This window comes from Martes martes, assembly GCF_963455335.1.
Source record: "Martes martes genome assembly, chromosome: 8".
Taxonomy (NCBI): domain Eukaryota; kingdom Metazoa; phylum Chordata; class Mammalia; order Carnivora; family Mustelidae; genus Martes; species Martes martes.
The window spans coordinates 92,665,081-92,682,483 of record NC_137895.1 but is presented as its reverse complement, the minus strand read 5'-3'; the positions used below and the strand labels follow the sequence as shown (position 1 = coordinate 92,682,483).

General features: G+C 61.0%; 1 protein-coding gene across 1 annotated transcript in view; it reads right to left on the bottom strand.

The window, feature by feature from the left end:
- Positions 1–1,294: 1,294 nt before the first annotated feature.
- The window catches only part of LRP1 (LDL receptor related protein 1), a 79,876-nt gene continuing 63,767 nt past the window's right edge, over positions 1,295–17,403 (bottom strand). Inside the window, exons 56-89 of the mRNA XM_080811458.1 lie at positions 16,863–17,046; positions 16,673–16,758; positions 16,400–16,519; positions 15,675–15,862; positions 15,332–15,537; positions 14,638–14,826; positions 13,925–14,073; positions 13,393–13,486; positions 13,157–13,273; positions 12,765–12,884; positions 12,285–12,407; positions 12,038–12,163; positions 11,522–11,638; positions 10,738–10,844; positions 10,501–10,633; positions 9,533–9,652; positions 9,300–9,422; positions 8,811–8,951; positions 8,571–8,705; positions 8,375–8,494; positions 7,293–7,561; positions 6,561–6,739; positions 5,935–6,041; positions 5,570–5,686; positions 4,929–5,105; positions 4,666–4,806; positions 4,372–4,545; positions 3,869–4,030; positions 3,310–3,484; positions 3,098–3,199; positions 2,879–2,943; positions 2,676–2,766; positions 2,437–2,581; positions 1,295–2,292 (exon numbers count right to left, since the gene is read on the bottom strand). Coding sequence (XP_080667584.1) covers positions 2,152–2,292; positions 2,437–2,581; positions 2,676–2,766; positions 2,879–2,943; positions 3,098–3,199; positions 3,310–3,484; positions 3,869–4,030; positions 4,372–4,545; positions 4,666–4,806; positions 4,929–5,105; positions 5,570–5,686; positions 5,935–6,041; positions 6,561–6,739; positions 7,293–7,561; positions 8,375–8,494; positions 8,571–8,705; positions 8,811–8,951; positions 9,300–9,422; positions 9,533–9,652; positions 10,501–10,633; positions 10,738–10,844; positions 11,522–11,638; positions 12,038–12,163; positions 12,285–12,407; positions 12,765–12,884; positions 13,157–13,273; positions 13,393–13,486; positions 13,925–14,073; positions 14,638–14,826; positions 15,332–15,537; positions 15,675–15,862; positions 16,400–16,519; positions 16,673–16,758; positions 16,863–17,046 — 4,743 coding nt within the window. The 3' untranslated portion in view covers positions 1,295–2,151. The remainder of the gene's footprint in view (positions 2,293–2,436; positions 2,582–2,675; positions 2,767–2,878; positions 2,944–3,097; positions 3,200–3,309; positions 3,485–3,868; positions 4,031–4,371; positions 4,546–4,665; positions 4,807–4,928; positions 5,106–5,569; positions 5,687–5,934; positions 6,042–6,560; positions 6,740–7,292; positions 7,562–8,374; positions 8,495–8,570; positions 8,706–8,810; positions 8,952–9,299; positions 9,423–9,532; positions 9,653–10,500; positions 10,634–10,737; positions 10,845–11,521; positions 11,639–12,037; positions 12,164–12,284; positions 12,408–12,764; positions 12,885–13,156; positions 13,274–13,392; positions 13,487–13,924; positions 14,074–14,637; positions 14,827–15,331; positions 15,538–15,674; positions 15,863–16,399; positions 16,520–16,672; positions 16,759–16,862; positions 17,047–17,403) is intronic.

The following is a 17,403-nucleotide window of genomic DNA, read 5'->3' as shown; positions in this document are numbered from 1 at the left end:
TGGCGCTGGGGGAGGGAGGGAGCTGGCTGGCGGAGGGTGGAGGGGGTGTGGCAGAATAGCCCGAGGGAAGGAAGTGAGAGGCTAGGCTGGGGTCCGCCTGCAGGTGCATAATTAGCATCGGGGAGGGGGCTGTGCTGGGCTTAAGGGTGAGTGGAGCTGCAGGAGTGCGTGCGCCACCTGGTGGACAGATGAGGCCACAAACCTTCCCAAGCAGCAGTGGAGGATGCCTCTTCCCCAGCAGGGTGGCTCTGCCCTGGGACTCCGGGGGTGCCCCAGACAGAGCACGATCTGAGAACTGACTTGGAGGCTGAGGCCGAGTTGGGATCTCGGGGCTAAGAGGGAAGGGGAGGGTTCTTGTTTCTAGAGGTGCCTAGACTCAGAGCTTCCTCAAGAAAGGACTAAGCTGAGGACGTTGAGGCAGGGAGGGAAGCAGAAAGCATCGCAGTGGCCTCCTTTGGGAGAGGGGTAAGGGTTCTTCGGGTGTTTGCAGATGCCCTCCCTGAGCTCACATTTGCTTTTAAGGGGAGAGCGGTGCTCTAACTCTCTCTCAGTCTTGGACAGTGTAAAGCTGTGTGACTTTCTGCAAGAGGTTCCCCTCTCTGGGTGAGGGTCGAGGCCGACCTGGGACCCCTTTGATTGTGGCAGTCCTTACCTTTAACCCCTGGGATGGCTAAAATGATTGGTGAGCTGGATCTGTTGGTGGCCAGTGGGGCCGGGCAAACTGATCTTCCCAGCTCTCCTTCAGTCTAGGGTGCCCCCCTCCCTCCTTCTCCTGAATCTAGAGTTCTACTCTTGGCATCTGATTAATTAGTCTCCATGAGGATGTTAGCGCTTCAAGAGCAAACTCGGGTGGAGAGAGCTGTATGGGAACACCCGGAAGGACTGATTAGAAAGCGTTTCACAACCCCAGTCTGTTCAGTTCTTATGGTGGGATTTCTCACTGTGGGAGATCGTTTTTTGGGGAGGGCTGGTGGTGATGTCCCACAAGTGACAATGGAGAGAAACAGATTTCGGAGTTACTGTCCTAGAGCCAGAGAGGATACGTGATCCAGAAAGGTGAAGTCAGTGGCTCAAGGTCACACAGCCAGGAGAAGCTGGTCTTCCTCATCAAGCCCAGTGCCACCCCCCCCCCCCCAGCAGCCAGATGGAAAGAGAGGGAGCTCAGGGAGAAGGGCACTGAAGACCAGACTCCCCAGCCCACCTCTAGCTCAGGGCAGGCCTCCCTCTGGCGGCTGAGGCAGGCAAGCACAGCCCAGCTCCTAGAGTCTCACACTCACAGGTAGACACAAGTGGCTTTTTTTTTTTTTTACAATTTTATTTATAACAATATCTGTGTTATTTAGTTGTAAAGGAATTCAGCAAAAATTATTAAAACGTTCGTGTCCCCAAAGCGGGGCTGCCCGCTTGCCCTTTCTGGTTGTGCCCCACCTTCTCCTCATCCCCAGGGGAGGGTGGGGGAGGCCGGGGGGCCGGTTACCAAAGAAAGTCTCCAGCCCTGGGAGCCACGGTGGGGGCACTGGAGAGGGGGAGGGCCTGTCTGGAAGGGGTATTGAGCACGGCCATCTCAGAGGTGCCCCAGAGTGGGGGCTGGCGCATGGAACGGCCTCCCCCAGGAAGAACTAAGAGATTCCGTCCTTTCCTTGCTGCCTCAGCCAGAGCCAAGTCTTTCAGACAGGGGCAGCAAAGGACTCTTCCCTCCCCAGAATAAGCCCTGGGGAGCTGGGAGGGATGAGAGTGGGGTGGGGAGAGAGTGGGGAGAGCCTTGACAAAGTGTCTCGTACAGGGAGGGGGAAGACAGCACCACCAGCTCTCCCAGTGGGGGTGCATTTTGGTGGAAGGTGGGAGGCAGGTACCGGTGGGAGGCAGGTACCTGTGAGCCGCAGGAGCTCCCAGAGCCCTCCCTACCCCCCTCCCTGAAGGCAGCATGAGGGGGTTGCTGAGGAGCAGGCAGGAAGGAGGAGAACGGAAAGAGATAATACTGTGCTCGCTTGCTCACTTGCTCACTCACATATAAAAAGTAATTCCTTCATTTTTACATTTATACACCCCGGCAGGGCCGGGAAAGGGCTGGCTGGGCAGGAGGGGGCTCATCAAAGGACTTCTCTGGCAGGGGGCAGGAGGCTCTCTGGGGTGAGTCCAGTGGTCAGGGCCCTATGCCAAGGGGTCCCCTATCTCGTCCTCGGGGCCCCGGCCCAGGAGTTCTCGCTTCTCGTCCGTGCTGGCCAGGGAGTGGCGGCTGCCATGGCCACCCATGTAGAGCGTGGCGTACACGGGGTTGGTGAAATTGGTGGGCTGCAAGGTGACAGTTCAAGTGGGGCTCAGGAGATGGGGTTGTTGGCCCGGATGCCCAGCCCCCTACCTCCATTCCATCTTCCAACTCAGTGCCCTTCATCATCCCACCCTCACACAGCCTCCTCCTCTGTCCTCCCGGCCCACCTTGTCAGGGTCCAGTGCGAAGTCAGCATCCAGTAAGCCCCCTACATCATCAGGCTCCCCGCCTTCATACATCTTATAGGTGGGGTTCCCAATCTCCACGTTCATGGCCCCGTTGGTCATCCGCTGGTGCTGGAAGCCCTTAGCCCTGGGGGAAGCAGGATTTTAGGGTGCAGGGATTCTAGGAGGGCAATGCTAGGATGGTAAACTAATAGAATTTTCCAGAATTCTCCATAACTCACCCTCGGACTCGCCGCTTATACCAGAATACCACTCCAGCTACCAGAAGCATCAGAAGCAGCAACAGCAGCGGGATTAGGATAGAGGCCATATCTGGAAGGGAGGAGGTGGGAAATGGAGTCAGAGAGGTTCACGGAAAACGGGAGTCCAAAATCTCCCTGCTCCAGAGCCCTGAAGCTCTGTCTTCCCATTCCCCACCACCTACGTCCAGGCTGCTGTTGGCTGACCACCTGCTCCTCACACCGGGGTCCTGCCATGTGGGGCGGGCACCTGTAGACAGGAGGGGCAGACCTGAGCAGGCGGGACCTCCACAGCCATGGCTGCCAGGGAACTGGGAGGGGCCACAGGGTCCCAGTGTCCCTGCACAGCTGTGGGGAGGGGGCGGGGATGAGCGAGGTCTCAGGAAGGCTCAGGTCCCACTCACTGGCACTCGGGCATCATTTTGCTGTTCATGGTGCAGGAACCACCGTTGCTGCAGTGGCCGACGCAGGTCAGACAGCTGGGGGCCACGCGGCCATCAGAGCAGCTGCAGGAAGGAGTGACAGGCTGGGTGGGCTTGGGCAGGGCTGGAGGGGGCACTGAGGCGCTAAGGCAGGGGCGGGGTGGGGGTGGAGCTGTGGGGCAGGCCCCACTCACTTGCAGGTGACGTCCCCAGTCTGCTTGTTGACCACGCAGGCTCCCTCGAGGCAGCGGCTGCACTTGTTTACCTCACACCTAGGGCCCTCAAAGTAGGCAGTGCAGCGGCACTGCCGGGAGCCGTCAGCAGCCATCTGGCATGTGCCGAAGTTCTCACAGTAGCCGGAGCACTGCCCTGGGGTTGGGGAGCGCGAAAGGATCTGCCTCAAGCCCCACCCTCAGGAGGCTCCTCCACAGGCTGTGGGGGTAGGCAGCTGGACACCTGAGGGGATCCCTGGGTCTCTTAGGTGACTCCCACCTCCTCCCAAGCCCCCACTGTCACAGACTCAGAGTGAACAGATGTCCCCAAACAGCCTGACAGGGCACTGCTTTCATTTGAATGATCCTGATGCCAGAGGGCTCATCACCTTGCGGGAAGTGTGCACACCTCTCTGGGTGAGCCCCCTGAGCCTGCTTGAGCTGCCCTCCCTAAAGCAGACTCCTGGGACTGTCAGCCTGGGCTCTAGCTGCTCCAGTGTACACCCTCACCCCACCCCGGGGCCAGGGATGGCTCACTCACGGTACTGGCAGCGGTCCCCCAGGAAGCCGGGTAGACATCGGCACTGGGGCTGGTTGCCCTGGTTGACAGTGCAGGTGCTGTTGTTGGCACAGTAGCCCGCACACACCTGCTGGGTGCATTTGGGGCCCGTGAAGCCCGTGGGGCACCGGCACGTGGGCATGCCTGGCGGGAGAGGAAATGTGAGCGGGGCTGAGGTCCACTGAGGCGCCAGCCCTGCTGCATGGGGAGCAGGGCCTGGAGGACCCAGGTGGAGGGCCTCAGCAGAGGGAGGGATAAGGGATGCTGGGGCCACAGGTGGGAGGCGGGAGGCAGCGGAAGGAGGGACACTGAGGCCGTGGGTTGGGGCTGTGGGCAGGAGGCGGGGGTCAACAGAGCGGGGGGGGGGGGGCAGAGGTGAAGCCAGGGAGAAGGGGAGCCAGGTAGCGGGGAGCTGGGGATTTCCCCGGGGTGGAGCGCCGAGGAGCCGGGAGCAGGCCTGGCCTCTGGAGAACTGAAGGCTGTACCGGAGGGGGAGGCGGCGCACGTGCCCCCATTGCGGCAGTACTCCCAGCACTGGTCCAGCTCGCACTTGTCGCCTGTGTACCGGGGCTGGCAGCGGCACTTGGGCTGCCTCCGTGCGTTGAGGAAGCAGCTGCCGCCATTGAAGCACTGCAGGTTACAGGTTCCCGGTCGAGGAGCTGCGGGAAGGACCATCAGGGCACAGAGCCAGGGAAAGAGAGGAGCTCAGGGCTCATGGGGCAGAGAGTCCTGGGGCGGGAGAGGGGGGCTGGGGACATGGAGCAGGGGCATGAGCATACCATCTGGAGGGGGTGTTGGCGAGGGCACAGCCACACAGGTGCCATTGTCCAGCCGCTTCCCATTGGGACAGGTGCAGACAGGCCCACTGGGGCTCAGCAGGCAGAGCCATTCACACTTCTTGCGGTCACAGGGGTTGGTCACTGTGGGTGTGGGTATGGGTGGGAGGATGATGAGCCTTGGGGACCCAGGACCTTCCCACACCCACCGAGACCTGAGACGACAGCCTGGAGACTCTGCCCCCAGGCCTGCCCTCTTTGCCTACCTTCAGGCTGCTTGTGTTGGTGGTACAGGACCACGTCAGAGGCATGGCTCAGGCCCCCTGTCAGGTTGATCAAGGGGCTGTGTCCAAACTTATGGATCTTGAAGACACGATTATTAATGTAGGTGACGCCATAGATGTAATCCTCAAAGACATCGATGCTGAAGGGGTGACTTAGGCCTGGGGGAGGAGGTGAACTCAGAGGGGACTCAGGCCCTGGTCACTCCCGAGGACACCAGCTCCCGTGGCTCCCAGGCATCCCAAACTCAACACGTCCCAAACAAAACTCCCCCAACCTGTTCCACTAATGGCAAAAGGTCCCATTAGCCCTTGACTTCTGGGATCAGGACTGACTTCTGTTCTCTTTCCCTACATTTACTAAGCTCCTCCTGCCACCTCTGTTGCCTCCATACAGCTCAATACTCATTGGTGGAATGAATGAATGGGCAAGTGGGCCAGAGGATGCAGGGCTGGTACAGAGGGAGTCCAGCGCCGGGGAGGAGGGAGGTGAGGCCTGGAAGGCACCGCAGGACTGCTGGGCGCCAGAATGAGGAAGATGGCAGATGCTGGGCAAGGCCTTGGACTCAGTGGGGAACATAAGAGGCCCAAGGGAGGGCTGGCTGAGGCTGCTCTCAGATGCTGACCTCGTTTGCTGTCAGCAGCCACGATGGGGTCTGTGCCATTGAGCCGGATGCTGCCGATGACTGAGAGCTTGGCGTCTGCCCAGTACAGTCGTTCATTGTGATAGTCCACAGCCAAGCCTGGGGGAAGGCAGAGAGCATTGTGAAGGCCCAGCCACACCCACCCTAGACTCGAAAAAAAGCAGACCTGTCTCCATGCTTGGGACAGCTCCGTCCTGTCCCCATGACCACTCCTAGTCACGTCTGGGAAAAGCTTCCATGACTCGCTGTCCATCTCAGTCCAAGCCCCTTGCCCTCTTAGCTTTTATGTGACCTCAGCCTCAGCAAGTCCACCCCTCCCACATCCCCTGCCCCCTGCTGCCACGGACCTGTGGGCCATTGGATGTTGTCCTGTACCAGTGTCTCCCGAAGGGTCCCATCCATTGCTGCTGTTTCAATTTTGGGGTGATTCCCCCAGTCTGACCAGTACATGGTGCTGGGGAAGAAGAAAAAGTCAGTGTGGGTAGGACCTGGGTTTCCCAGAGGAGGCTGAGCAACCTGGGCCACCAGGTCATGGCCTGGGCACAGGGACTGCTGGGTAGTGGAAGGAGGGTGTCCTGTCTCCCTCCTCCAGAGAAAACCAGGGGAGTCAGCTCCCTGCCCAAGTTAAAGATCTTTTACTCTAAAGTCACACTGTGCTGATCCAGAGTCATCAAAGTGGGCAGAACTGCCCCCTGGAGCAAAGGAGGAGCTGAAAGTTGGCTGCACATGACAGCCAGCCACGTGGAGGTCAGGCCCCTACCCAGCAGGCCAGCTGGGAGTTCTGGCAAAGGCAGCCCATGGGGAGGGCCAGAGCTGGGTACGGGCCTGAAGATGCTAGGGCTGGAGGAAGACTCTGATTTCAGGGTGATCCGGAAGGGGAAGGACGGGCTTGGGGATGCTGGGTACCCACCCCCCTCCCAGAGGCTTCCTAGCACCGGCTCGGATGCCTCCCCCCGGGAGGACCCCTGCACACCCCCTCAGCGGGTCCACCACAATGGCATGGGGCTCGTCGATCATGCCCGAGATGAGTGTCTTGCGGTTTTCGCCCTTCATTTGTGCCACCTCAATCACATCTCGGCCCGAGTCTGTCCAGTACACGTTCCCAGCCACCCAGTCGATGGCAATACCCCTTGGCATCTTGAGCCCTGAAATCTGAATGCAGGGGTGACAATTTCAGGGGCCACCACCCTTTGTCATCCTGCCCACTATCCCAACCGCCACCTACCAGCTTGTCCCTGCTAAAAAGTCAGCCTAGGCAGAGAGCCAGTTCTCTGATTTTGAAGAAATTCCCTGACACTTACCTTATGAGCCATAAGAGCTTCCTATGTTTTGCTGAATTAGGCATTATTACCTTGCTCTATTGAGGAAAGAAGTGAGGCCCTAAGAGGTCAAATGGGTGCCCAAGCCCGACACAGTGGGTGGCTGTGACAATCAGGAGATGAATGTGGTTCTGAGGCTCAAGGCCAGCGTGCCCACTGTACCCTGCCACCTTGGGCTGCTATGTGGCAGAGCCAGCTACCAGCTGCTGGCATTGCTCTGCCCACCTGTCGTGCCCACAACGACCTTGACTGCCCTGCTTGCCAGCCTCACCCTCTACCCCCTTCCATGGCCTTTTCAAACTCTGCTCTGAACCATCTGCTCTTTGCCATCTTCCCATCCAGTCTGTGTGGGTCCCATCCCTGGGGTGGGGGGGGGTGCTACTCACATTGAGGTGGGTGACACCCCGGTCAATCTGTCGCCGGTGGCGGTTGGAAGTGGTGGGAGGGGCGGCAGGTGGCAGGCTGCGATAGGAGATGGTCCCTGTGTGCCAATTGGTCCAATAGACACGGCCGGCCTTGACATGGACATCCATGGCATCGATGCGGACACTCTCATCACCCTGGAAGGCCTGCTCGTAAGCTGAATGGGGGTGACTGGGGAACAGGCTGCGGATCTCATTGTCGTCGGCGATGTAGAGGACCTGATACTCGGAGCCTGGACGGGCGAGAGGCCAGGTGTTGGGTGTGGTAAATGGTAGAGATGGGAGGCCAGGCTGGGGGGTGCTGGGCCTGCTGCTGGGATGGGCTCCCTCCTCTTCTTCCCTGAGCTAATCTGGTGTGACCTGGCACTCCAGAAAACCTTCTGGGCCTCTCCAGCCCCAGAAACTTCCGCCTCTCCATGGTCTTAGGGCTGGCATCCCTACACTCTGCCACATGCTGTCTGATACGTGCTTGAGGGAATGTGCAGTGGGATTGTGTGTGTACACGTGCCCTTGTGGGTGCGTGGGTTTGTGCGCAGCTGACTGGGGGTGTCTGTACTCAGGCAGGTGCAGGTGTGCACCAAAGGATATGGAAGAGTAGAGCTTACCTGTTCTCAATGCCCCCCAAGAAGGTAAATATTAGATGATGGTTTGTGTTAATGAAAGAAATCCTTTCACAAGGTGTATGTATATCAAACCATCCCCTGTGCACATTAACTATCTGACAGTTTTGTCAATTACACCCCGCTAAAGCTGAAAATGAAAAGCAAACGCGGTACAGGTGATTACGTGCTGATGCGTGCCTGTGCGCTCTGCGGGTGAGCCGAGGGTGAGGAGGCACGTATGGGATTTAGGTGTACTGTCTGCACCGCAGGCTTCCTCCAATGAGCCAACCCCCAAACTAGCACCCCCTGTGCCATGGCCGGCCTGTGGCTCTGGGGTTCCCTGCTTAGAGCGTGAAGGGAAGCATCCCTTCTACACGTCAGCCGGGTTTGTATCAAGGTGTCCGTAGCCCCGCCCACTCCTGCCGTCTGGGGCTGGGGCGGTACCTTCGGCCTTGCAGGTGTTGTGCGTCTTCATGAAGTTGCGGGCGCAGCTGCAGAGATGGCCACCCTTGGTGTTGTTGCAGAGCTGGGAGCAGGTGCCGAAGCGCAGGCATTCGTTGATGTCTGGGGGTTACACGGGGGAGGGGGGTCATGGAGAGTCTGGGTGTCTGCCCGCCCCCTCCGAGTCCCACCTTCCTACCCTGGCATCCAGGCTGGCCCGGCACGGTGTGGAAGCCCGAGCGACAGGCGCAGTAGGCGGCTTTCTCCGTGCGCACGCAGCGGGCCTCATCCCCGCAGATGCTGGCGTTGGTGGCGCAGCTGGTCAGCTTGGGGTCTGCGGGGGACAGAGCGGGTCCCCTGCTCTGAGCCGCCCTGTGCCCTGGCGGCGGTTCTCCGCCCCGGGGCGGGCCCCGCCCACCCCTGCTGGCGCGGGGCTTACCGATGCTGCAGTCCTCCTCATCAGAGCCGTCCCCGCAGTCGTCCAGCATGTTGCAGCGCAGCGAGGAGGACAGGCAGCGCTGGTTCCGGCACAGAAACTCCTTCTTGTCTTTGCAGTGGGGGGTCTGGGCCGTGGGGGGCTCTGAGGAAGGCGGGGTATTGAGATCTGGCTACTGGCCACCCCACAGCCTCCAGGTGCACAGGGACGCCCTGTGACTATCTGTCAAGCTTCAGGGGATGCGGGCTAAACATTCAGAGTCCCAGTCTCCACCTCAAGACCTAGGCGCCAGGAAGCCTCCCGGGCTTTCTCCAGGGGCTTCTCTCTTACAAGGAAGGGCCCTCTGGCTCACGGCAATGGATCCGCACCCTCCGGGGATGAAGTTTGCACTTAGCCCACCCCCCTCCATTTCCTGTGCAGCACCCAAAATATGGCGCGTCCCTCCTCCCCCGCCCGCCTGCGCCAGGCTCCCTCCACCAGCTCCCTGCTCACCACAATCCTCCTCGTCAGTCCCATCCCCACAGTTGTCGGTGCCATCGCACTGGCGCCCGATCCACAGGCAGACGCGGTCGTTCTTGCAACGGAAGGGCCGGTTAGGAGGGCACACGAACCGGGCTGCAGCGGTGGGAGCGGACCGAGCCAGAATCAGCCTGGGGGGCGGGCCTGGAGCCCCGGGAGAGTGAGAAAGCCCCGCCCCTGTCCCGGGCCCCGCCCCCCCGGCTCACCGCACTCCTCCGGGTTTTCGTCGGAGTTGTCCCCACAGTCGTCCTCGCCGTCGCACTTCCACGCCAGCGGCTTGCACAGGGTGTTGTTGCACTGGAACTCGTCCAGGGGGCAGGTCCGCACTGGGCACCGCGGCCAACAAAGAGCCAAGAATGAGCTCTGAGCCTCAGGCTGACTGTAGGGGGCGGGATCTTGCCCCCATCCTTCCCTCCACAGGTGGAGGCCCAGAGGGATCACAGGGCAAGCAGTGGTGGGGCTGGAATGAACCCAGGCCTCCTAATTTTATACCAGCTAGGCAGCTGAGCAGAACTGCCTCCTCTGATTATTTAGGGGAGAAGAAGCCTTTCAGGGGAAGCCTGTACAGAAAGGTCTGGAGGGCCCTCTTTCTCTGGTGGCTGTGGCAGGGCATCCGGGCCTACCCTAGTTCAACGGCAGGCACAAAGGAGGAGCACTGGGCTGGGAGTCAGGAGACCTAGGCTTCCCTGCCCACCAGGACAGAGCCAGAGTGTCTGTCCTTGGCTATCTGGATGGGGTTGTGGAATCTCTGCTCCAAGCCCCAGACTTCTCTTACCCAAGCTTCACAATGAGGCCTTGGGCCACTGAGCCCAGGCAGTCCGGCCAGGGACAGGCACTGCTTCCTGGCCCCGGGAAAGGGAGAGGAGAGTGAGTGGGGACTGCCCCGTGGGACCTGGTGGCGTGGAGCCTGGATGGACACAGCCAACAGGTTTCTGCTGAATTTGGGCCCAACAGGCTGCTTGACTATGTGCTGCTGTGGAGGGCACACCCCACACAGAAATGTCCCCAGAGGCCCTGGGTCTGACTCAGAGCTCTCTCCCCGACGCCTAGGATAGTGCCTGGCACACGGTATGTGCTTCAGGATGATTTTTTGCCTGAGCAGTGACTCTAGGAGAGGACGCAGGAGTGACTGGGTGGCGGGGTTGGGGGGTGGAGGGGTGGCACATGGGCTTACCGCCGGTGCCACAGGCTTCCTCGTCACTGCCGTCCATGCAGTCAGCGTCTGCGTCACAGCGCCAGCGCAGGGGGATGCAGTGGCCGCTCTTGCACTGGAACTGGTCCATGTCACACCGGGGACTGCAGTCTTTCTGTGGGAACAGGAGTGGGCATTCTGGTCAGAGCGGGGCACCCCAGTAGCCCAGCCCTGATCCCTCCGAGGCCATCCCTCCCTCAGGCTGGTCTCCCTTCCCACCTCGTCAGACCCATCTGCACAGTCGTGGTCCCCATCGCATTTCCAGCGCCCAGCAATGCAGCGGCCATTGGCACACGAGAACTCACTCTCAGAGCAGGGCCGAGGGGCTGGAGGAAGGATAGGGGAGAGACAGGCCCCAGGAAGGTGGGCACAGGGACTCAGCCTTCTGCAGAGCAAGACCACCCATCCCCATGTCCCTGAGAGCCACAGGTGACGACCAAGATGCTCAGCCAATCCTGAGCAAGCCAGCTGGCTGCCCTCACGGGATTAGCTGGGTCCAGCGAGGGCTCACACTTACCCCTTTGGGGTGGACACACATGGAGAGGGCACGGGTCCCTGGCTCTGCCCTCAGGACGGACTGTGTACGGGGGTCGAGGGGAATAGGAGAGGGATGACACCACTAAGACAAGCACCAGGGTTTAGGGAGAGGCCAGTAAAGGATGATGGGCTGAGGCACAGCACAGGGACGGGTGGGCTCTGGGGCAGTGGCAGGGGGTATGGTGGGAGCACAGGCACATTGGAGACACCTACCTCTGCAACCCCGAGAGGACAGTGTGAAAATGGAGAGAAACATGAGATGAGGTGAAATGGCACAAACTCAAATACACGACATGGAGCGGGGTGGGGTGGGGTGAGCTGGGAGGGGGCACCTGACCCCCAGCTCTGGGAGGTAGCCACCTGCCCCGGTGCCACCTGGTGGGGGCAGGGGTGCTGAGAGGGGAGGCGCCCCAGCTCTCTCGCAGCAGGGTGCCTGCAGGGTGGGGTGGGGGGGGCGGGGACATACTGCAGCTCTCCTCATCCGAGTTGTCCCCACAGTCGTTGTCATAATCGCACTGCCAGCGGCCTGGCACGCAACGGTTGTTCTTGCAGCGGAACTGGTAGGGCTCACAGGTACGCTCATCTAGTGGAGGCAAGATCAGGGGGCAGATGTCGGGGCCATCAGGCACGGAGTGAGGGCAGGCATGAGGGTTTCGGACAAGCGCTGGCAGGATGGCCAGGAGTGGGAGCGAGGGCAGGAAGGGGAAGGCCATGCTGCATTCTGGATGAGATGCAGGGTCCACAAGGAGGTTATGAGGTGGGAGAGGCTCGAGCAGGAGGAGCTGCCCAGGGGCGGACAAACAGAGCCTTGGGTGTGGGGTGGGCCAGGAAGATTCTACCCAGGTGTGTGCCGCTGAGGTGCCAGTGGGTGGGGATGGGGAATCCGAAGGGAGGTCGTGGGCATGGGAGGTGGGGCCGTGGACGGCCTGAGTTCTGCCCAGGCCGGATGCCCTCCCCCGAGAGTGGGTCTGGGGAGGCTCACCACACTCTTCCTTGGGCTCGTCGGAGCCGTCCCCACAGTCGTCCTCTCCGTCACACTTCCAGCGTGCCGGGATGCAGCGGCCTGAGTCCTTGCAGCGGAACTCATCCACTCCACAGGTCATCTGGGCTGCAGGGGGCGGCAGTGGTGAGGTGGAGGCTCCTTGCTGGAGCGTGGTGAGGGGGGTCGTGCACAGGAGCAGCAGACGCTGCGAAGGGCAGGTGGGTGCCAGGGGTGCCAGGCCACTCACTGCAATTGGCGGGCTCATCGCTGCCGTCCACACAGTCATTGTCCCGGTCACAGACCCAGACTCGGGGGATGCAGCGCTTGGTGATGGAGCACTGGAACTGGTTGGGAGCGCAGGTCACTTCAGCTGCGGAGTGGGGGAGAGAGTGAGGACCTGCCCATTCCACCCGCACCATAGCACCACAGCTCGAGATCACCACCTTCTCCCTCTTCCAAGCTCTAGCTGCAGTTCCACCAATTTTTTCAGAGAAAGGGACCATTTAGCTCCAGTTTTGGTGCTTTTTGCAGACACATCTCTATGCCGAGCATGATGTTTTTATGAGCAAGCCAAGTCACACCCAATATAATTTACGTTGCCCATCTAATAACGTTCCCGGAGAGCGGCACGGCCCCTAGACGAAGCAGTGGGTAGATCTCACTGTGGACTGTTTCCATGCCTGTCTGCCCACCAGCCCGCTCCCTGCCCACAGCTTCAGGCACTCACGGCAGTCCCTCTCGTCCTCCCCGTCCCCACAGTTGTCTTGCCCGTTGCAGCGGAAGATGCCGGGGATACAGCGGTTGGTGTTGGTGCACTTGAACTGACTGGGCAAGCAGACATGGATATCTGTGGGAGGTGGAGAGGAGGGGAGGGTAACTAATGGAGGGCGGAGGGTTCAGGGGCAGGGAGGGCCCACCCGGCCCCCGCTCCGGCCCCACCCCCTTCACGGCAGTGAGCATTGCAGCTTCAGGGCCCAGAGCAGCTAGAGTCCAGCCCGGAGAGGAGGCTGCTGTGGGCTGAGCTCCCTCACCCTTGGAGTGTTGTGTGAAACCTCCAAATCCCTGGGAGGGAAAAGGCAGGGGGGAAGGAGGGCAGCCGGTGTCTGGGCAGCCCTTTACCGCAGTTGGCCTCGTCACTGTTGTCTTGGCAGTCGTTGTCCCCGTCACAGATGAAGGCAGGGTTGGTGCAGATACCGGTTGAGCACTGGAACTGTCCAGGGCGGCACTTGAACTCGGCTGCCAGGAAGGGAGCCTCAGAGTCAGAAGGGCTGGGGCTGGGCATGGTCACTCGGGGCCTCGGAAGTCGGGTTGCTCCCACGAAGGACCCCCTTGCCACCCCTGCTCTGGGCACTTACGACAGTCCGGGGGCTCGTCTGAGTGGTCCCCACAATCATCCTCTGTGTCACACTTCCACCAGAAGGGGATGCACTTGTCGTTCTTGCACACAAACTGGAGGGCAGGTGGGGGCAAGAGGGGTTGGTGGGGGTCTGGGGAACTCGGGAGGTTTTGGTTTGAGGGGCTGGGATGTTTCAAAGAAGTGGGAGGGTAGGGACATTTGGTAGGGGGCCTGAGCTGGATGGATGGAGGGGATGTGAGGTGTGCAGGAGGGCTGGGTGATGGGGTATCTGTGGGGGAGTCAGGGTGGAGGGTATTGGTGAGGGAGGGCCAGAGTTAGGGCATGGGGGTGTTTGTGTGAGGTGACGGGTATAAAAGTATTGCTGTGGGGAGACAAGAGGTAGGCAAGAAATGTGGGGGCGTTAGCGTGGAAAAACCAGATGCGTGAGGACATTAGAGCGGGTGCTGGGGTCCGAGGAGGAGTGGGGGCACTGGTGTGGGGGGTTGGGGAGCAAGGCATCGGTGAGTGGGGGTCATGGGGAGGAGCCTCACCTGGCTTGCTGTGCAGTTGGACACACAGGTGCGCCCGTCGCTGCCCAGGTAGAAGTTGGTGGGACAGGCACATTTGTGGCCCCCGCCGGGGGACAGGAGGCACAGGTTGCTGCAGCCACCATTGTTGACCTTGCAGGGGTGATTGGGCACTGCCGGAGAGAAAGGGGCTAGAGCACAGCTGACTGGGCCCAGCGTATGGGCCATGCTCCCAGAGCCACGGGCCTCCGGCAGAGTGTGACCAGCACTCCCTCGTGCCACGCTTTCTGGTCTGCTGAAGGCTGCCCAGCCCACTATATCCTGGCAAACGGCTCCAAATCCTACTCGCTTAGGAGGAGGCTGAAGCCAGAGAAGGAGAGGTCCCTTCTTGAGGTCCCGGAATCAGGCCAGCCCTGAAGCCTCGTATGCTGCCTCCCCTGGGCCCACCCTCAGCTATGGCCTGCCTGCCTTTGGGGGTCCCACCTCGGCGGTCCGCACCCTCAGGGGCTTGCTGCTGCAAGACTCCGGGGCTGGCTGGCCCCGGGCTGGGCTGCAGCTCCTGAGAGCCCGACCACGGCCTGTCTCCAGCCCCCCAGTCTCCCAGTGTCTGACGAGCATGTCTCAGGTGATGCCGGAGATGGGGCAGAAGGCAATTAGTCCTGCTGGGCCCCATCCTCCCACAGGGGCCCCTGGTGCCAGGCTCCTCCTTCATCTGCTCCCAACCCTCAGCCACTCACCATCCGGCTGGCGCAGGGCGTGGAACACATGTAGGTCCATGGGCCGGTGCAGGGTGCTGATGAGGAGTGTCTTGTTGGTGCCCGTGGTCTTGTGGGCTCGGTTGATGGACTTGGTCTCCCAGTCGGTCCAGTAGACATAGTCCTCGAACAGGGTCAGTGCAAAGATGTGCGGGATGTCCTGGCTCAGCACTGCAGGCCGGGGAGGGAACAGGCCCAGCAGCCGGTTGGCACCTTCCCTACCAGATGCCCTTAATCCCGTAGTGACCCCGTGAGGTGGGCGCTTGCCCTGCTTCCAGATGGTTTGGTGGCTCCCCAAGGTTGCACAACTAATAAGTGAAGACCTGGAACTTGAACTTGGGCCTCTGACAGCAGGTTCCTGGTCCATAATATTATAGGATTCGCAGTGCTGAAGTATCCTGACCCCAGACCTCCCACCCCTGCCTTTCTCGGGGCCCTGAGCTGTGCATAAGAAGGGACCTCTTTCTCCTTCCTGACATAGCAGATGGCAGCCTCATGCCTGGGCTTGTCAAGGGGCCATAAGCTGGGGTGCTCTGGACCCCCATACCCCTGGTGGGTGGTGTCCTCAAACCATGCCCTCAGACTTTTAATCCTACACTCTGACCGCAGAGGCCTGATCCACAGACTCTCAGAACCCCCTCCCCAAGGTCCGCTGTAGGCAGGCAGCCTCACTGACCGACATGGCGATTAGAGCCGTCCAGGCTGGCAAACTCAATGTAGTCCTCGCGGGCATCGGCCCAGTAGATGCGCTCGGTGACATAGTCCAGTGTCAGGCCGTTGGGCCACGTGATCTTGGTGTCCACGATGACACTGCGGCCAGACCCATCCATGCCTATCCGGCCGATCAGTGAGTGGTCACCCCAGTCTGTCCAGTACAGGTACCTGGCAGGTGGGCGGGCAGTGAGCCCCAAGAGATCCTGCGGCTGGTCCCCCAGGGGGGCCCGCAGGAAGGCTGGGCCTGGATGCCTGAGCACACTTCTGGCTTTCAGGGGCTCCCCCAACCCTCCTCGCCTGCGTACCCATTCTGGACGTCCACCACCAGAGCCCTGGGCTCACGGAGGCCAGAGCTGACCAGCACCGTCCGGTAGGCCCCGTTGAGCTTGGACACTTCGATGGTGTCCCGGCCTTTGTCACACCAGTACAGGTTGCCACCCACCCAGTCCACAGCCAGTCCGTCAGGGTTGCTGAGGCCTGTCCGATGCAGCACCTGTGTCAGGGGCAGGGAAGGAAGAGCTCTGGGTGACCTGGGGCGGAACCCTCAGTCTCTCTGGGGCCCAGCTTCCCCCCGGTGTGAAGCGAAGCAGAGCTCTGTCCCCCACCTTGGCCAGGAGGACAACGGACAGAAAACCCCCAGTCCTGGGCCTGATGTCATTGGAGGCTCTAGGACAGGGGTCTTCAGGTGAGAGAGACTGTACCCCAAGCCCCACAGTGCCTGGGGGTGAGCATTTAAGAGAGGTCTGTTCTGAGGGAAGAAGACTAAGATGACTAGGAAAAGAGCAGGAGGAATCTCCTAGATTTTACTCTCTGAGCTTGTGGGGCGGGAGAAGCCCGGACAAGCAGAGCTGTGCAGAGACTCCATCGGAAAGGGGGAAGAAGGAAGAATTCAGTGGGATGTGTGGGGTGAAGGGGAGACAGCCTTGAAACAGAGAGAGCCCTCTGGGGAGAGACACCGGAACTGGATATCTGTCACCCACCCCACCCCCACTTTCCCGGTCTGTGGAGGAGTGGGCTGCCCCGGCCTCACCTGCACGTTACTCCCGTTAAGGTGCATTCTTCGGATCATGCTGCCCTGGGTCGTCACGTCCGTCCAGTAAATCATTTGTTCTCGGTAGTCGAAGTCCAAGGCGACAGCGTTGTTCAGGCCCTGGATATAGGGGGTGGGGGAGAAGGAGGATGACAGAATCAGGACACGGGTGGCTGGAGGAGTCAGCAGGGGAGAAGGAGGGGGCTGTGCAGGGCAGGGAACATAGCTCCGGGCCTGGGGAGACAGGTGGGCTGAGGCGGGCTAGCGCGGCACCTGTTTCAGCAGCGTGTAGTTGGAGCCGTCCAGGTTGAGCCTGCGCAGGTAGTAGCGGTTGGCAAAGATCAGGAAGGGCTCCTCATCTGCAGACAGATCACCCCGGCTCAGCTGCCGGCCGGGGCATGCCCCCACAGCCCCGGTCCCCAGCTGTCCCAGCCATCCGACGCCCGCCAAGTACCCGTCTCACCAGTCACGGCTTTGCAGCTGTGGGGGTCGCCCCCGCGGGGGGCATAGCCCTCCACACACAGACACTTGTAGCTGCCGTGAGTGTTGATGCAGCGCTGACTGCAGGGGAACGTGGAACTGCACTCGTCCACGTCAGCACACGTGCGGCCATCGTCCTTCAGGCGGAAGCCGGGGCGGCAGCGGCACTGTGGGCACAGGGAGCCTCGGGTTGGGGCTGGGCGGGGCTCGGGGCCTCCCACCCCGGAGACTGGGGCTCCAGCTCCCCCCACCCTGGGCGGCTGGCTTGGCGGGCAGGCAGCAAGCAGGTGCTGAGTTGACCTGTGCCAGGCGTCTGCCTCTCGCCCCACGTGACCGACGACCACCCTGTTTCTATCCCCAGAGGACGAGGCTCAGGCCTCATCTGCTGTGACCTGTGAGCGTTATCTGACAGAGCTGCTTGTGCTTCTCCTCCGAGGCTTTCTTCACTTGGCTGTTCTCCCCCCGCAGCAGCTGCCCCTTTTCAGGCTCCTCTGCCAGCCCCCCCACACCCCCTGGCCCTCCGG